The sequence below is a fragment of the Oncorhynchus mykiss genome, chromosome 11, assembly GCF_057628025.1.
Source record: "Oncorhynchus mykiss isolate SJ-2025 chromosome 11, ASM5762802v1, whole genome shotgun sequence".
Taxonomy (NCBI): Eukaryota; Metazoa; Chordata; class Actinopteri; order Salmoniformes; family Salmonidae; genus Oncorhynchus; species Oncorhynchus mykiss.
The window spans coordinates 68,762,727-68,781,069 of record NC_143032.1 but is presented as its reverse complement, the minus strand read 5'-3'; the positions used below and the strand labels follow the sequence as shown (position 1 = coordinate 68,781,069).

The 18,343-nt window shown below is 41.0% G+C and overlaps 1 protein-coding gene across 9 annotated transcripts in view; it reads right to left on the bottom strand.

The window, feature by feature from the left end:
- LOC110536272 (serine/threonine-protein phosphatase 2B catalytic subunit gamma isoform) overlaps window positions 1-18,343 on the bottom strand; it is a 43,941-nt gene that overhangs the window by 3,795 nt on the left and 21,803 nt on the right. For 4 of the 9 annotated variants that reach the window (XM_021621967.3, XM_090191038.1, XM_090191040.1 and 1 more), the window contains exons 5-13: window positions 14,482-14,627; window positions 14,189-14,328; window positions 12,016-12,093; window positions 11,815-11,909; window positions 11,457-11,582; window positions 11,199-11,276; window positions 8,735-8,822; window positions 8,231-8,328; window positions 6,602-6,628 (exon numbers count right to left, since the gene is read on the bottom strand). In XM_021621967.3, coding sequence (XP_021477642.1) covers window positions 6,602-6,628; window positions 8,231-8,328; window positions 8,735-8,822; window positions 11,199-11,276; window positions 11,457-11,582; window positions 11,815-11,909; window positions 12,016-12,093; window positions 14,189-14,328; window positions 14,482-14,627 — 876 coding nt within the window. Of the gene's footprint in view, window positions 1-6,601; window positions 6,629-8,230; window positions 8,329-8,734; window positions 8,826-11,198; window positions 11,277-11,456; window positions 11,583-11,814; window positions 11,910-12,015; window positions 12,094-14,188; window positions 14,329-14,481; window positions 14,628-18,343 lie in introns of all 9 variants that reach the window. The other 5 variants (XM_021621966.3, XM_021621968.3, XM_021621970.3 and 2 more) reach the window with 3 other exon arrangements.

Here is an 18,343-nt window from a genome sequence, read left to right as displayed (position 1 = left end):
AACAGCTCTGGAGTTTGCATGCCAATTGCACGCTCCCTCAAAACTTGACATCTCTGGCATTGTGTTGTGACCTTTTATTGTCCCCAGCACAAGGTTAACATGTGTAATGATCACTGTTCAATCAGCTTCCTGATATGCTACACCTGTCAGGTGGATGGATTATCTTGGTAAAGGAGAAATGCTCACTAACAGGGATGTAACAAATGTGTGCACAACATGAGAAATAAGCTTTTAGTGCATATGGAACATTTCGGGGATCTTTTATTTCAGCTCATGAAACATGGGACCAACACTTTACATGTTGCGTTTATATTTTTGTTCAGTGTATTTGAAGGATCTGCTATAAGGAATTGTAGGTAAAACCTGCAAAATGAAACAATTTACAGCTTTTTTGTGCAGATTCTCAGTTTTGCCTTGATTCGGTCAAATTGTATGCCCTTAGTGAACTCCAGGTTATTTTGTTACCAAATGCAGGTAATAGCTGACAGACTGAAAACAGTGCAGACATACATTGAATACACAGAAACACAGCAAGTCGTATGGACAGAAACTGTACGGTTGGCAAAACCACTGAACAAGCTACAACACCTCATAGAGAATGTGGGACTTACTGTAACATTCCAAGTTCCAAGGAGAAACCACAAAGAAAACATATACAGTAAGTAACTATTCCATTTTTCCCATAATGTTTCAAAGAATGTGAACATTTAGAATAACAGGAAAATAACACCCTAAAATGGTAGTTTGAGTTGATTTTATGATAATGTGATCTACAAAACTGCACTCAAATGGGCACTCTTGCACAACCAGAGATCTGGAGTTATAACTAACAGCTGAAGTGCCACAAACACCTTAATACCTCTTAATATCAGTGAGAAATGAATCATTGCAAGGAAAGGCAAACAGTGGTACTTAATAGGTGAGTCGTACATAAAACATGCTCGGATAAACATAATATCAATATCATTGGACAGAAACCAAACTACCTCTACTACTTCAAAATGTGCATGCGGTCAAGGAGAGTATCTGAGTGCTGAGATAGTAACATGTCAACAGGAGCAGACAGTGACAGAGTAGCAACAGCCAAGTAGCATAACAGGATTAGACTGAAAATATCCCTGGATAGCCAGGAGGAGGTATGTTCCATCTCCATTAGTGATGATGGGAGGGCTAGAAGTCTTCGCTGGCTTTGCTCAGGGACCAGCTGCCTGGACCAGTGGAAAGGAAACCAGCAACCCCGACTCTCACCCATGTGGACTCTGCCTACAGTTTGTCTACAAATCACTGCTAGGCCTAATGTCTGACTCTCTGTATCTGTGACAACTGTTTAGGCTTAGCCTTTATATTACCATGGTCCAGATCTTGCAATGCCCCTACGGCCTTAGGAATAATGTAACTGTCTGGTGCATGTTGAGGTTCAAGCTAGTCTTTTCTGCCAAATGAAGAGCCCACTGCTTGGGCATTTGAGTCCTATTATGTACACTACCATGAGTATGTGGACACCTGCTCGTCGAACAAGTTCTTCCACACTTATCTTGACAAACTATTTCTGTATGGAAATTGCTTTAGGCATGGGGGCATGCTGAAACAGGAACGAGGCTTCCCCAAACTGTTGCCACAAAGTTGGAAGCACAGAATCGTCTAGAAAGTCATATGCTGTAGCTTTAATATTTCCCTTCACTGGAACTAAGAGGCCTAGCCCGAACCATGAAAAACAGCCCCAGACCATTATTCCTCCTCCGCCAAACTTTACAGTTCGCACTATGCATTGGCACAGGATTCTTCTGTCGGACTGCCAGATGGTGAAGCGTGATTCATCACTCCAGAGAACGAGTTTCCACTGCTCAAGAGTCCAATGGTGGCAAGCTTTACACCACTCCAGCCAAAGCTTGGCATTATGCATGGTGATCTTAAGCTTGTGTGCAGCTGTCCAGCTACAGAAACCCATTTCATGAAGCTCTCAACGTACATTTATTGTGCTGATGTTGCTTCCAGAGGCAGTTGTGAACTCAGTAGTGAGTGTTGCAACAGAAGACAGGTGATTTTTACATGCTATGCGCTTCAGCACTCTGTGGTCTCGTTCTGTGAGCATGTGTCGCCAACCACTTCACGGCTGAGCCGTTGTTGCGCCTAGACTTTTCCACCGGGCAGCTCTAGCAGGGCATAAATTGGACAAACTGACTTGTTGGAAAGGTGGCATCCAATGACGTTGCAAGTCACTGAGCTCATCAGTACGTGCCATTCTACTGCCAATGTTTGTCTTTGGAGATTACATGGCTGTGTGCGTGATTTTATACACCTGTCAGCAACGGGTGTGGCTGAAATAGCCAAATCCACTAGTTTGAAGGGGTGCATGCATACAAAGTATGTGAACCCTTTGGAATTACCTGGATTTCTGAATAAATTGGTCATCAAATTTGATCTGATCTTCATCTAAGTCACAACAATAGACAGTGTGCTTAATCTAATAACACTGACATTATTGTATTTTTCTTGTCGTCTATATCTCAGAAAACCTAAGATTAAGAATTGTTGACTTGCATAAAGCTGGAAAGGGTTACAAAAAAGTAACTCTAAAAGCCTTGATGTTCATCAGTCCACAGTAAGACAAATGGTCTATAAATTGAGAAAGTTCAGCACTGTTGCTACTTTCCCTGGGAGTGGCCATCCTGCAAAGATGACTGCAAGAGCACAGCGCAGAATGTTCAATGAGGTTAAGAATCCTAGAATGTCAGCTAAAGACTTGCATATTGTAGACTCGTCAACAGAGATGTTAGGTTGTTCCAGAGATGTATCTAAAACACAAAAACAAGAATGGTGTTCATGGGAGGACACCACGGAAGAAGCCACTGCTGTCCCTGGATGTTCCACAGCGCTACTGGCAAAATATTCTGTGGACAGATTAAACTACAGTTGAGTTGTTTGGAAGGAACACACAACACTATGTGTGGAGAAAAAAAAGGCATAGAACACCAACATCAAAACTTCATCCCAACTGTAAAGTAAATTGGAGGGAGCATCATGGCCAGATTGCTATCATTGACGGAAAAATGAATTCCCAAGTTTATCAAGACATTTTGCAGGAGAATGTAAGGCTATCTGTCCGCCAATTGAAGCTTACCAGAGGTGATGCAACAGGACAACAACCCAAAACACAGAAGTAAATCAACAACAGAATAGCTTCAAAATAAGAAAATACGCCTTCTGGAGTGGCCCAGTCATAGTCCCGACCTCAACCCAATTGAGATGCTGTGGCATGACCTCAAGAGCGCAGTTCACACCAGACATCCCATATATTGCTGAACTGAAACAGTTTCGTAAAGAGGAACGGTCCAACATTCCTTCTGACTGCTGTGCAGGTCTGATCCGCAACTACAGAAAATGTTGAGGTTATTGCTGCCAAAAGGAGGGTCAACCAGTTATTAAATCCAATGGTTCACGTACTTTCTCCACCCTGCACTGAATGTTTACACGGTGTGTTCAATAAAGACATGAAAAGGTATAACTGTTTGTTATTAGTTTAAGCAAAATGTGTTTGTCTATTGTTGTGACCTAGATGAAGATCAGATAAAATGTTCTGAACAATTTATCCAGCAATCCAGGTATTTCCAAAGGGTTCACATACTTTTTCTTGCCACTAAAATATAAAAATATACATACATACAGTTGAAGTCAGAAGTTTACATACACTTAGGTTGGAGTCATTAAAACTTGTTTTTCAACCACTCCACACATTTCTTGTTAACAAACTATAGTTTTGGCAAGACAGTTAGGAAATCTACTTCATGCATGAGAAGTCATTTTTACGACAATTGTTCACAGACAGATTATTTAATTTAAAATTCACTTCATCACAATTCCAGTGGGTCAGAAGTTTACACAATAAGTTGACTGTGCCTTTAAACAGCTTGGAAAATTGGCTTTAGAAGCTTCTGATAGGCTAATTGACATAATTTTGAGTCAATTGGAGGTGTACCCGTGGATGTACTTCAAGGACTACCTTCAAACTCAGTGCCTCTTTGCTTGACATCATGGGAAAATCAAAAGAAATCAGCCAAGACGTCAGAATTTTTTTTGTAGACCGCCACAAGTCTGGTACATCCATGGGAGCAATTTCCAAACGCCTGAAGGTACCACGTTCATCTGTACAAATAATAGTATGCATGTATAAACACCATGGGACCACGCAGCCGTCATACTGTTCAGGAAGGAGACGTGTTCTGTCTCCTAGAGATGAACATACTTTGGTGCGAAGAGTACAAATCAATCCCAGAACAACAGCAAAGGACCTTGTGAAGATGCTGGAGGAAACAGGTACAAAAGTATCTAGATCCAGAGGAGAGGTCGACTGATTAATCGGAATGACCGATTAATTAGGGCCGATTTCAAGTTTTCATAACAATCGGAAATCGGCATTTTTGGACACTGATTTGGCCGAAATCGTCCCAAATTTTTTTTTTACACCTTTATTTAACTAGGTAAGTCAGTTAAGAACACATTCTTATTTTCAATGAAGGCCTAGGAACGGTGGGTTAACTGCCTTGTTCAGGGGCAGAACGACAAATGATTTACCTTGTCAGCTTGGGGATTCGTTTTTGCAACCTTCCGGTTACTAGTCCAAAGCTCTAACCACCTGCCATAAATTGCACTCCACGAGGAGCTTGCATGGCAGGCTGACTACCTGTTACACCTAGGTAAGTTGTTAGCTAGCATTAAACTTATCTTATAAAATACAATCTTAACATAATCACTAGGTTGACATTACTAGTTTATCTAGCGTGTCCTGCATTGCATATAATCAATGCGGTGCCTGTTAATTTCTCATCGAATCCCAGCCTACTTCGCCAAATGGGTGATGATTTAGCACCGTCTTTGCACCAAACCTAACCATTAACATCAATGCCTTTCTTTAAAATCAATACACAAGTATATATTTTTAAACCTGCATATTTAGTTAATATTGCCTGCTATCATGAATTTCCTATTAGGGAAATTGTGTCACTTCTCTTGCGTTCCGTGCAAGCAGTCAGGGTATATGCAGCAGTTTGGGTCGCCTGGCTCATTGCGAACTATGTGAAGTCCATTCATTCATAACAAAGACCGTAATTATTTTGCCAAAATTGTACATAATCATGACATAACATTGAAGGTTGTACAATGTAACAGCAATATTTAGACTTAGGGATGCCACCCGTTAGATAAAATACGGAACGGTTCCGTATTTCACTAAAATAAACATTTGTTTTTGAAATGATAGTTTCTGGATTCGACCATATCAATGACCAAAGGCTCGTATTTCTGTGCGTTGTTATAATTAAGTCTATGAGTTGATATTTGACTGAGCGATGGTAGGCAGCAGCAGGCTCGTAAGCATTCATTCAAACAGCACTTTAGTGCGTTTGCCAGCAGCTCTTCGCAATGCTTCAAGCATTGAGCTGTTTAGGACTTCAAGCCTATCAACTCCCGAGATTAGGCTGGTGTAACCGATGTGAAATGGCTAGCTAGTTAGCGGGGTGTGCGCTAATAGCGTTTCAATCGGTGACGTCACTCGCTCTGAGACTTGGAGTAGTTGTTCCCCTTGCTCTGCAAGGGCCGCGGCTTTTGTGGAGGGATGGGTAATGATGCTTCGAGGGTGGCTGTTGTCGATGTGTTCCTGGTTCGAGCCCAGGTTGGGGAGAGGAGAGGGACAGAAGCTATACTGTTACAGGGACTGGTGGGAGGGACTGGTGCACTTCACAAAATAGATGGCATCATGAGGTAGGAAAATTGTGTGGATATATTGAAGCAACATCTCAAGACATCAGTCAGGAAGTTAAAGCTTGGTCGCAAATGGATCTTCAAATGGACAATGACCACAAGGATACTTCCAAAGTTGTGGCAAGGACAACAATGTCAAGGTATTGGAGTGGCCATCACAAAGCCCTGACCTCAATCCTATAGAAAATGTGTGGGCAGAACTGAAAAAGTATGTGCGAGCAAGGAGGCCTTACAAACCTGACTCAGTTACACCAGCTTTGTCAGGAGGAATGGGCCAAATTCACCCAACTTATTGTGGGATGCTTGTGGAAGGCTACCTGAAACATTTGACCCAAGTTAAACAATTTAAAGGCAATGTTACCAAATACACTCAATTAGTATGTAAACTTCTGACCCAATGGGAATGTGGTGAAAGAAATAAAAGCTGAAAAATAACTACTATTATTCTGACATTTCATTCTTAAAATAAAGTGGTTATCCTAACTGACCTAAGACCGGGAATTTATACTAGGATTAAATGTCAGGAATTGTGAATAACTGAGTTTAAATGTATTTGGGTAAGATGTATGTAAACTTCCAACTTCAACTGTGTACACACACACACAGTAGTTGCAGGCACGGGTAATGCAAGAGCAGCCATTTTGCAAAGTGACGTACATCAATCCATGACAAAGCATTTCATGAACCACACACAGTGAACGTACAACAAGAATAACAAAACAAACATTTCAAAAGTGACAAAAACAGGAGTGCATAGAACATTTAAAGCAGGCCCCATTTGAAAAGGTTAAAAGTTAAACAAGGACAAGACACTGAGGGAGGGATCCGGGGACCACTTGCGTACCTTTGGCCTCCGCGGCCTCAGCGGCAGCTATGTCAATGTGAGTAGTGGTGAAAAGGAGAAAAGTGAGTCATCAATGCAGAGACCAAATAACATCAATAACAGAACAGACAGAGCCAACCAACCAGGAAAACAGGTTATATATGCTTATAAAGGCTACTCCCTGAGCAACAGCACAATTCAAATACACCTCAAACCGTTTTTAGTGTGATGAGAGTCCGCCTCCCTAATGACAATTTATTATTTCAGGATTAGGAGCACCCACAAGGCTCTGGTCAACAGTAGGCCACTATAGGGAACAGAGTGTCATCTAGGACAGTACCAGTGAGAGCGGCCTGCAGGAGATCTAGGTTGCTAGCTGCTGTTAAAGGGTCATGAGGGCTTAGATGTGGATGGACAGAGAGGGGGGGGGGGGGACAATCAAATGATGAAGTCTGCTGGGAGGAGAAGGGAACGGATCTCCTTGCTTAATGAAGTGTGTTATGGCTCAGTTCTCAAAGGAGATGACAGCTTTAATCTTTCTATTCAACTTGTTCTTAATGAGGTGCTCTGTTACTGGTGTCACTCTGAATAACACATGGTGAATCTAGCTCTGAGACCATAACAGAACTCTGAATACAATAGCTAAAGTAAGGCATTTCCCCCTTTAGTTTTCAAAGAGCACTGGCACTGCAGTCAAAACAGCTCAGCATTTCCCTAAACATCACCAGAGCACTGTCAGGTAGCAGTGAAGACAAACAGGGATGTAATGAACCAGAACACACAACCTATCCAGGGTTTTAACTTGGCCAGTCAGCCTAGCCTCCTCGATGTTAAAGCCTTGGTCAGACTGGAGGGGCGAAAGACACAGGGTGCATCCCAATTACTAATAGGGGTCTGGTCATAAACAGTGCACTCGATTGTGAATAGGATGGCATTTGGGACGCAGCCTGAGACAGACAATGGCATTCTGGTAAAGGTCACGTCGTGTGGTTTCTCGATGAGTGCTCACAGCTTTGTGGCGACGTTCAGTACACCCCCGCCTCGCCTGGGAGACCAGCCCCCAACATGCCCTTCTCTCCTTCCTGCTGACAGGCCTGGTGTGTGTGTGTATTTCCCCCGCTGGCTGGGCTGGTTGACCTTTAGATCAGGGCTACGGCCACTTCAGTGACAGGTGGCGCTGAGCCGACCCCCCGGACACCCTCCCACAGTCCCCCCTCTACCCCACGGGGACGGCTGGCTTGATACAGAGCCCAAGACAGACGAAGGTTGCAATCTAACATGATGTTCATCTAATGTATATTAACAAAGGCCAGGTGTAGGCATCAGCGACAGTGATGGTTTCCACATCTCCACTGCATCATGGAAAAAGGAAAGCAGAAGAGCCGGGTCTATTATGGTTTTTTCCCCGAAAGTGAACTTATTCATGTCAAAATGCAAAACATTGAGTGAAGTGTACATCCTTCAGTTTAATGTGACTGGGGTAAGGCTGTGTCGCTAGTGCAGGTTAAAACGGCATGGCACCCCAGGGCCCTCTGAGGGTAGGGCATGGGAAACGGGTGGAGCTGGGGGTACAAGAGAGAGAGAGGAGGACAGAGACAGCAGGGTGAGGGTAGACAGGGGAGGATGAGGGAGGGTGAAAGGAACACTTACCAGTCTGCAAGGTCTGTTTGCCGCCTGATAACACTCCTAGAGGCAGCGATCCAGTCGGGGTCAGTCCTTTGAGTGTCAGCACACTCTCACTCTCCTCCCTGAAGAACGAGAGAGAAACAGGAGAGAAAGGAGAAGTTAACGTAACTACATACGTTAAAACACTCCTCTGTAGCATCCAATGACATCCCTGTATATGGGCCACTAATAGACCTACATATAGAACATGTGTGAATTCTAGGATCTCTGTGCCGATCTGCATCTCCCTTTCCCCATTGCATTTGTGTGGCTGGCTAATGTCATTACACAGCCTCACCACGGTGCTGTGTCGTGACTCACTGTTGCCTGCTCACTAAACCTCAGAACCAGCACTGTGTTTTCAAACATTACTTCATTATGCACTTAACTGACTTCAGTCATGTCATGAACTAGACTCAAGTCTAAACTAAAAATAGATAATACAATATAATGCTGTCTGGTGTGATACTGAGAGAGAGACCTTCTCACCTGAGAACAGAGAAGACTCTGGCCATCTTCCCAATGGCTCGGATCTTATTCCGGATCACCTCTTTACGTGCCGCTGGTATTCCACCGTCTTCTCATTAAATACAAGGAAAAAAAAATATCCTAAGCAATGTTGGAGATTTCATATTGCATTGCAATGGTTTCTACCATTTGACATATGCCAAGTCTACAAAACACATTAGTCCATGCCCCAACGAATTGAGGCTGTTCGGAGGGCAAAAGGAAGTGCAACTAAATATTAGGAAGGTGTTCAATTGTTGGAAAAATGACTTGTGTCATGCACAAAGTAGATGCCCTAACCGACTTGCCAAAAGTATGGTTTGTTAACTTCTTGGTGACAGAGTAAATTGCCTGCTACTCTGTCCCAGATGCTAATATATGCATATTATTATTATAGTATTGGATAGAAAACACTGACGTTTCTAAAACTATGAATGATGTCTGTGAGTATAACAGAATTCATATGGCAGGCAAAAACCTGAGAAAAATCGAACCAGGAAGTGGGAAATCTGAGACTTGTAGTTTAACGCAACCAATATCCCAACATCTACAATAGGGGCTTCCTACGGCTTCCACTAGATGTCAACAGTCTTTAGAACTTTGTTTGAGGCTTCTACTGTGAAGTGGGACCGAATGAGAGAGGAATGAGCCAGGTGTCTGGCAGAGTGCCACAGGCTCTGAGGCGCGGTCAAGAGAGTTAGCTCTCGTTCCATTGCTTTTCCACAGACATAGGAATTCTCCAGTTGAAACATTATTGAAGATTTATGATAAAAACATCCTAAAAATGGATTCTATACTTAGTTTGACAAGTTCCTACGGGCTTTTACAGAACTTTTTGAACTTTTCGTCTGATGTTCGGCTGGACCTGAACGCGCTTTTGGAATTGTTTACCAAACGCCCTAACAAAAGAAGCTATTTGGACATAAATGATGGACATTATCGAACAAAACAAACATTTGTGGAACTGTGATTCCTGGGAGTGCATTCTGATGATCTGTACATAGCCCACCTATAATTTAGCCCAAACAACTACCTCTTTCCCAACTGTATTTAATTAATTAATTTATTTTGCTCCTTTGCACCCCATTATTTTTATTTCTACTTTGCACATTCTTCCATTGCAAAACTACCATTCCAGTGTTTTACTTGCTATATTGTATTTACCTTGCCACCATGGCCTTTTTTGCCTTTACCTCCCTTCTCACCTCATTTGCTCACATTGTATATAGACTTGTTTATACTGTATTATTGACTGTATGTTTGTTTTACTCCATGTGTAACTCTGTGTCGTTGTATCTGTCGAACTGCTTTGCTTTATCTTGGCCAGGTCGCAATTGTAAATGAGAACTTGTTCTCAACTTGCCTACCTGGTTAAATAAAGGTAAAATAAAAAATAAAATACATTTTAAAAAATCATCAAAGGTAAGTGAATATTTATAATGCTATTTCTGACTTCTGTTGACTATCTTTTTGGCTGCTTTGTTGTCTGAACGCTGTACTCAGATTATTGCATGGTTTGCTTTTTCCGTAACGATTTTTTGAAATCTGACACAGCGTTTGCATTAAGGAGAAGTATCTCTAATTCCATGTATAACTTGTATTTTCATCAACATTTATAATGAGTATTTCTGTAAATAGATGTGGCGCTCTGCACAATCACCACATTTTAGAATTACTGAATGTAACGCACAAATGTAAAATTAGATTTTATATAAATATGCACTTTATTGAACAAAATATATGTGTATTGTGTAACATGAAGTCCTATGAGTGTCATCTGATGAAGATCAAAGGTTAGTGATTAATGTTCTCTATTTGTGCTTTTTGTGACTCCTCTCTTTGGCTGGAAAAATGGCTGTGTTTTTCTGTGAGTTGGTGCTGTCCTAACACAATCGTTTGTGATGCTTTCGCTGTAAAGCATTTTTGAAATCAGATACTGTGGCTGGATTAAAGAGAATTTTATCTTTAAAATGGTGCAAAATACTTGTATGCTTGAGGAATTTTAATTCTGAGATTTTTGTTGTTTTGAATTTGGAGCCCTGCACTTTCACTGGCTGTTGGTGAGGTTAACAAGACATTTGTGGAGTGGTTGAAAAACGAGTTTATGACTCCAACCTAAGTGTATGTAAACTTCCGACTTCAACAGTACATATTACCTCAACTAACCGGTGCCCCCACATATTGTACCAGTACCCCCCTGTATATCTGTATTTAGTCTCGCTATTGTTATTTTACTGCTGCTCCTTAATTACTTGTTACTTTTCTTTCTTATTCTTATCTGTATTTTTTTAAACTGCATTGTTGGTTAGGAGCTCTTAAGTAAGCATTTCACTCTAAAGTTGTACCGGTTGTATTCAGCACATGTGACTAATAAAATGTGATATCCAAGGTGTGCGTTTTGCAACCTGTGGACCAGCGAGGGTGAAATCCTGGCTGTTCCTCTTACCTTCACACAGGTCGTCTCCTTCCGACATGAGTTCATCATCAGAGCAGATGTTCAGGACGTTCACCAGCATCTCTGTCACTGTTGGGAAGGGAAAGGCGGCAGCACCACAGCTCAGGTTAGCACCACCACCAAAACACTCTTTGCTGCATCTTTTTGGGTGCAGACCTATTACACTAATGTGCCAATGCTCCTTTCTGGCATTCTACTCCGCATTCTTAACTCTGAAACACTGAGTTTGGACGGGGACCACATGCATACCTTTCTCTCCAACAAATGGCAGGGACCACGTGAAGACGTCCATAAAGTTGGGCAGCCAGTAGGGGTGGGGGGAGCAGTTGAACTGCCGAATGTTCATCACATTGTTCTCATACTTTAATACAGCAGCTGGTAGTAGGAGCAAGAACAAAAATAATGATAAACTTAGCCATTCTGACATACAGAAAATGTAGCACTGGCAAAAGTAGCACTTGTAACACATTGGCAAATTGTCATATTTTGGAGACAGAAGAGGCCAGACAGAAGAAGGGAACGCCAATCCCAGCTAGTAAACATAACAGCTATATAAGACTGTGCATAAAACACTCACACACCGTCTTGATATAAGGAGTACACAAACCTTTGTTGTTGTACACATCTAGGTAATTTGGTGCTGAGAAGATTGTAATTAATGAAGGAAAGCCTGTAGTCTGGCTTTTTCTGTACATCCGATACCTGGGATGAGACAATCATTTTAGTTTGACAGCACAATAGTGAAGAGACAAAAATAAATAGCTATTTTTGGTAACGTTAAGTGATCAAAAAAAGTAGAAAAACTTACCCTGCATCCTGTGCTTCGTGTGCTCTTATTACAGACAACAAGTTATTATTTATCAAAAAGTCACATACAGCAGGGTAACTGCAAGGCAAGACAGAGAAAAAAAACTATTAGAACAGCCAGTGGAATTAAATCTGGACCTCACAGTGTCAGTCTGGCAACCATGCAACGTGACAGATTCTTTGAGTAAAACCATTAGAAGCGTTCTCTAGCGGTTCTTTACTTTTGGAAATACATTTTGTGTATTTCCCTCTGGCCTGGGAGGTAGGCAGGGTTTAAATAACTAGTGAGGCCAAAGTAGAGCAGAGGCAAGGCAGTGGTATTTATGAGCTCTGATAGCTGATCCAGCAGTCAAGAGAACAGGAGTTCACAGCTACAGCCAGCAAGGAAACGTGGTGAGTCTTAAATGGCACCCTATTCCTTATATAGTGCACTACTTTTGACCAGGGCCCTATAGGGAATAGGGTGCCATTAGAGACAGATCTCAATGTGGCTGCTGGGCTGGCTTTTACTGGGGTTTATACACAATATATTATTGTGGGGTATGCATGGTGTCCGAGCTGTGTGCTAGTAGTTTAAACAGACAGCTCAGTACATTCAGTTTGTCAACACTTCTTACAAAAACAAGTAGCGATGAAGTCAATCTTCTCCACTTTGAGCCATGAGAGATTGACATGCATATTATTCATGTTAGCTCTCTGTGAATATTTAAGGGTCAGCAGTGCTGCCCTGTTCTGAGCCAAATGTAATTTTCAGAAGTCCCTCTATGGCACCTGACCACGAACAGTGGTCCAGGTGCGACAAAACTAGGCCCTGTAGGACCTGCCTTGTTGATAGTGTTGTTAAAAAGTCAGAGCAGCACTTTATTGTGGACAGACTTCTCCCCATCTTAGCTACTGTTGTATTAACATGTTTTTGACCATGACATTTTACAATCCAGGGTTACTCCAAGCAGTTTAGTCACCTCAATCTGCTCAATTTCCACATTATTTAATATAACATTTAGTTGAGGTTTAGGGATTAGTGAATGATTTGTCCCAAATACAATGCTTAATATTTTTTGTTATATTTAGGACTAACTTTTTCTTGCCACCCATTCTGAAACTAATTGCAGCTCTTTGTTAAGTGTTGCAGTGATTTCACTCACTGTAGTAGCTGATGTGTATAGTGTTGAGTCACCCGCATACAGACACTGCCTTTACTCAAGCATGTCATTAGTAAAGCTTGAAAAAAGGGGCCCTAGACAGCTGCCCTGGGGAATTCCTGATTCTACCTGGATTATGTTTGAGAGGCTTCCATTAAAGAACACCCTCTGTGTTCTGTTAGACAGGTAACTCTTTATCCACAATATAGTAGGGGGTGTAAAGCCATAACACATATGCATTTACAGGAGATTATGATCGATAATGTCAAAAGCCGTACTGAAGTCAGGCAAAACAGCTCCCACAATATTTGTATCAATTTCTGACAGCCAATCAGTCATTTGTGTAAGTGCCATGCTTGTTGAATGTCCTTCCCTATAAGCATGCTGAAAGTCTCAATTCATTTGACAATAAAATAGCATTGTATCTGGTCAAATTATATCTTCTTAAAGTTTACTAAGGGTTGGTAACAGGCTGATTGGTCAGCTATTCGAACCAGTAAAGGGGGCTTTACTATTCTTGGGTAGTATAATTACTTTTGCTTCCCTCCAGGCCTGAGGGAACACACTTTCTAGTATGCTTAAATTGAAGATATGGCAAATAGGGGTGGCAATACCGTCCGCTATTATCCTCAGTCATTTTTAATCTACGTTGTCAGACGCCAGTGGGTTGTCATTGTTGATAGACAATTTTCTCACCTCTTCCACTCACTTTACAGAATTTAAAATTAAACCTTTATTTAACTAGGCAAGTCAGTTAAGAACAAATTCTTATTTACAATGACAGACGACACTGGGCCAATTGTGCACTGCCCTATGGGACTCCCAATCATGGCCGGTTGTGATACAGCCTGGAGTTTAACCATTTCAAATCAGTTATACTTGGATGTGTAGTGTCAGCATTTGTTGTATCATGTAGACCTATCCCTGGATACTCAGAGGATATGGAAACTATTCAAGTGGCAAACTATCATTTGATTTCATTTTTTTTTAAACATCTGAAACTGGACACATTGTGCTGAACTAGTACCGTACCTGAAAAAGTAGGAGCAGCCTCGCACTGAGTTGTGGTTGAAGTGTTCTGCTGTCTTTTCACTGCCGTAGTCCTCTCCTGGGTCAGCCCAGATCAGGTCACACATGGGGCCGAAAGCTGGAGGCTCCTTAAACCTGTCTAACTGTGGAGCGCGTGCATATGGACACACACACACACACACACACACGCAAGTGATCGATCACTGATTAAAATCAACCAAATGTATCCACACTTGGTTTTGTAAGCAAACGTGGACTCAAACACCACTTTCTCATCAGGTGCCAGGTGAACTTACTTTCCTAATGTCGTCTAGGCAGTTGATTTCTGGGGAGAGACCGCCGTGTACACACAGGAACTGTTGGTTGAGAAGAGCAGCTAGGGGCAGGCAGTCAAAGGCCTCCATGCAGGCATCATACACGCGCTCAGAGTACTTAATCTTACCTAAATATGGAACAGGTGAGACAACTTCACAATTGCTTTCTGAGAGAAACTACTAGCGCTAGTTAAACACTTGATGAGACAGTACCACATTCAATTGTCAGAGGTCAAACTAACCGTGTCTACATGCCAAAATAACTTAGTAGGAAGTAGAATCAATTAGCTACAGCCTAGTATTTCAGAGGGTTTCGTTGTTTTGTTTGTCAGCCTTTAGTAGCAACAGCATACATGTAGTGGCGGCACATACTTCACACTGGCCATTTGGGACTAGTAACCTACATATGTTTAACCACTATCTTAACAGTTACTGGCTACACCGGAGCGGATGTTGTGTCTTCCTGGATAATTGCTTAAGCTTCTTTACTTCAGATGCTGGTGAACTTTCAGTGTAACTTGTCTTGCACAACACTTACCACAGGTCAGATTAACTGACTGACTGTTGAGGAAGTGAAGTCCATATAAGGCGAGAGAACAGCAGTGTTTCTTATTAGGCCAGTAAATTAGGAGCAGTTAGTTCTGCCTAACAACAAACCTCCCTTCCTCTCTCATTAACTAGTCCAAAAAATACCTTAAATTAAAATACTTAGTGCTGGACAGGGGCCACTATCATTGAGAGTCCAAGGAAAGCAAGATAATCAGTGAGTACCATGATTGAGAGAGAGAGAAGCATTCAAACTATTCTAAAGTAGCGAAGGGAGAGAGAACCACACCGCACTCCATTTGACCTTCAGGGTTTGAAATCAGTTTATATCGAACTCATATTTCCTGACATGGTTAAAATGTTCAGAGGCCTGTCTAGGCGCACATAAGGGAATTCCTCAGTCTTGCACTAGCCTTACACTAACCCAAAGGCTGAATGACAAACCAGAACAAGCACTTTTAAATACTAGGGCCTTGGCTATAGCCCATCTAATTGAATCTACTGTTAAAGATTTTGGCGATCAAGTTAAAGCCATTCATCTGCCCAAGTAGGGCTGGGCAAAATATTGAATTAATTAGAATGTATGTTTTTGTGCGATATTTCAAAACACCTATCGCAAAACATCGCAAAATACCTGTTTTGTTTTTATGAGCGTTTGTCCGCTTGTTCTCATGCTGTATTTTTGGTCTCGTCTCCTTCACTCTTCTGAGACTTCTCATTTACACCAGAGATTTGTATACAATGACAAGATGCAAGTCTCAGTTTTAGCAAGAGTGAAACCTCTCGCTTCGCCACTTACTCTACGGTTTACACACACACATCAAGATCTTTTGAAATACAAAGATTAGCTGGCTAATCACTATCACGTCGGCTTGAGAGATTGTTGAGGCCTGAGTTCATTTTCTACAGCCTAATGCCTGCTTCAAGAAGTGAGTCATTATTAGTGAATGTGCATTATGCATGGTTCTACTTAAATTTGCATTTTTCACAGAGATACTTGAAAGCCAGATGAGTGATTGCAGATTTTTTTTAATTTTTTTTAAATGGTTCAACTACTTTGATAAAATTAAATTATTAGTGGGTCATATGGTTGTGGAAGGCTTATTTAGCTTAGGTAAAACTTCACAAGCCTTGAATTAACTTGATGATTGCCGACTGTTTGATACGCAGTGTAATTGACCTTTAATTGTACAACACTTAAAAAAAACAACAACAATTGAGAAATTGTGAAAAATCAGCCATAGGTTTGAAAACAAAATCTAGATATAATTTTCAGGCCATATTGCCTAGCTCTATGCCGAAGGATCCCATAGATAAACTGTTGTCAGTCACATGAGCTTCTGGCTGACTTCCGGAGAGGAGCGCTAATAACCAACTGCTCAAAATCTGGTTGACTCAACGTTGCTTCAGTGTAATTTGTCCACGTATTGTGACTTGGAATCTACATTGAAAAAACATCACATTTGAAAAAAGTCAAACTTGTTGAAATTTCAACCACAGGATTATATCATGGTAACCAAATTTCAACGTTGACAAACGTTGTTAAAAAGTTGAATTTGTACCTTTAAAAACAAGATCTTCAAGGTTATATCTCCAATCAGAAAAAAAAATACTATAGGATGGGCAGCACCTCCTACTGGAGAATTGATCTATAACTACCCTTGGTCTACCTTCCAGGGTTTTAACCAAGCCCTGCTTAGCTATAGTATTTGTCACTGACTATTACCAATGTGATATCGTGAGAATGATTGTTGAGAGATCACCACTTAACAAAATAGATTCACGGTTGTTACAAATGTCATTCCAATGGGCAATGGTTTATGGTTAAAATGTGACCATAAATTTCACTCACATAGCATAATGATCATATTTCGGACTATATAGCATTTGCAAAGTCATCAACGACTATTATTTCAATTCACTCAGAATTCAACTAAAAATAGACAATACAATAGGCCCAGGGTATTACGCACTGGATGATTTTAAATGGAATGATATGGAATTGTGTTTGGTTGTCAACCAAATAACATTTGAAGGAGATGCATCTTCTGCTTGGATAGTTCCATCTGTGCCACTGACTTAAGTCTGGCTTTAATTTCAGTTGGTCTATAAAATTAATAACTGATGTGTTGGAGTCACATCTCCATCTCAACCAAAAATCTATGTTCAATAATAGGACTAAATCATATTAATGTTATTTAAAGTGCATTTAAAGTTTGATTTAGTACCATTTTTTTATGTAGATGTTTGGTTAAGATGAATCCAACATATCAATTGTTATTGTTTGTAGGCAAACTTTAATTAAAGCCAGACTAAGTCAGCGGCACAGATGGAACTATTCAAGTAGAAGATAAATCTCCTTCAAAATGCTGATATTTGGTTGTGTTTAGGCATGGGCGGCTCTCACACACACTACCAGTCAAAAGTTTGGACACCTAAACATTCAAGGGTTTTTCTTTATTTTTTGACATTGTAGAATAATAGTGAAGATATCAAAACTATGAAATAACACACGGAATCATTTAGTAACCAAAAATAAGTGGTAAATCAAATTATATATTTTATGTTTGAGATTCTTCAAAGTATCCACCCTTTGCCTTGATGACAGCTTTGCACACTCTTGACATTCTCTCAACCAGCGTCACGAGGTAGTCACCTGGAATACATTTCGATTAACAGGTGTGCCTTGTTAAGTTCATTTGTGGAATTTAATTCCTTCTTAATGCATTTGAGCCAATCAGTTGTGTTGTGACAAGGTAGGGGTGGTAAACAGAAAATAGCTATTTGGTAAAAGACCAAGTCCATATTATGGCAAGACCAGCTCAAATAAGCAAAGATAAATGACAGTCCATCATTACTTTAAGACATGGTCAGTCAATGCAGAAAATGTCAAGAACTTTGAAAGTTTCTTCAAATGCAGTCACAAAAACCATCAAGCTCTATGATGAAACTGGCTCTCATGAGGACCACCACCACAGGAAAGGAAGATCCAGAGTTACCTCTGCTGCAGAGGATAGGTTGATTAAAGTTGACAGCCTCAGAAATTGCAGCCCAAATAAATGCTTCAGAGTTCAAGTAACAGACATCTCAACATAAACTGTTCAGAGGAGACTGTGAATCAGGCCTTCACGGTCGAATAACTGCAAAGAAACCACTACTAAAAGAAACCAATAAGAGACTTGCTTAGGCCAAGAAACACGAGCAATGGTCATTAGACCGATGGAAATTTGTTCTTTGGTCTGGAGTCCAAATCGGAGATTTTTGGTTCCAACAGCCATGTCTTTGTGAGATGCAGAGT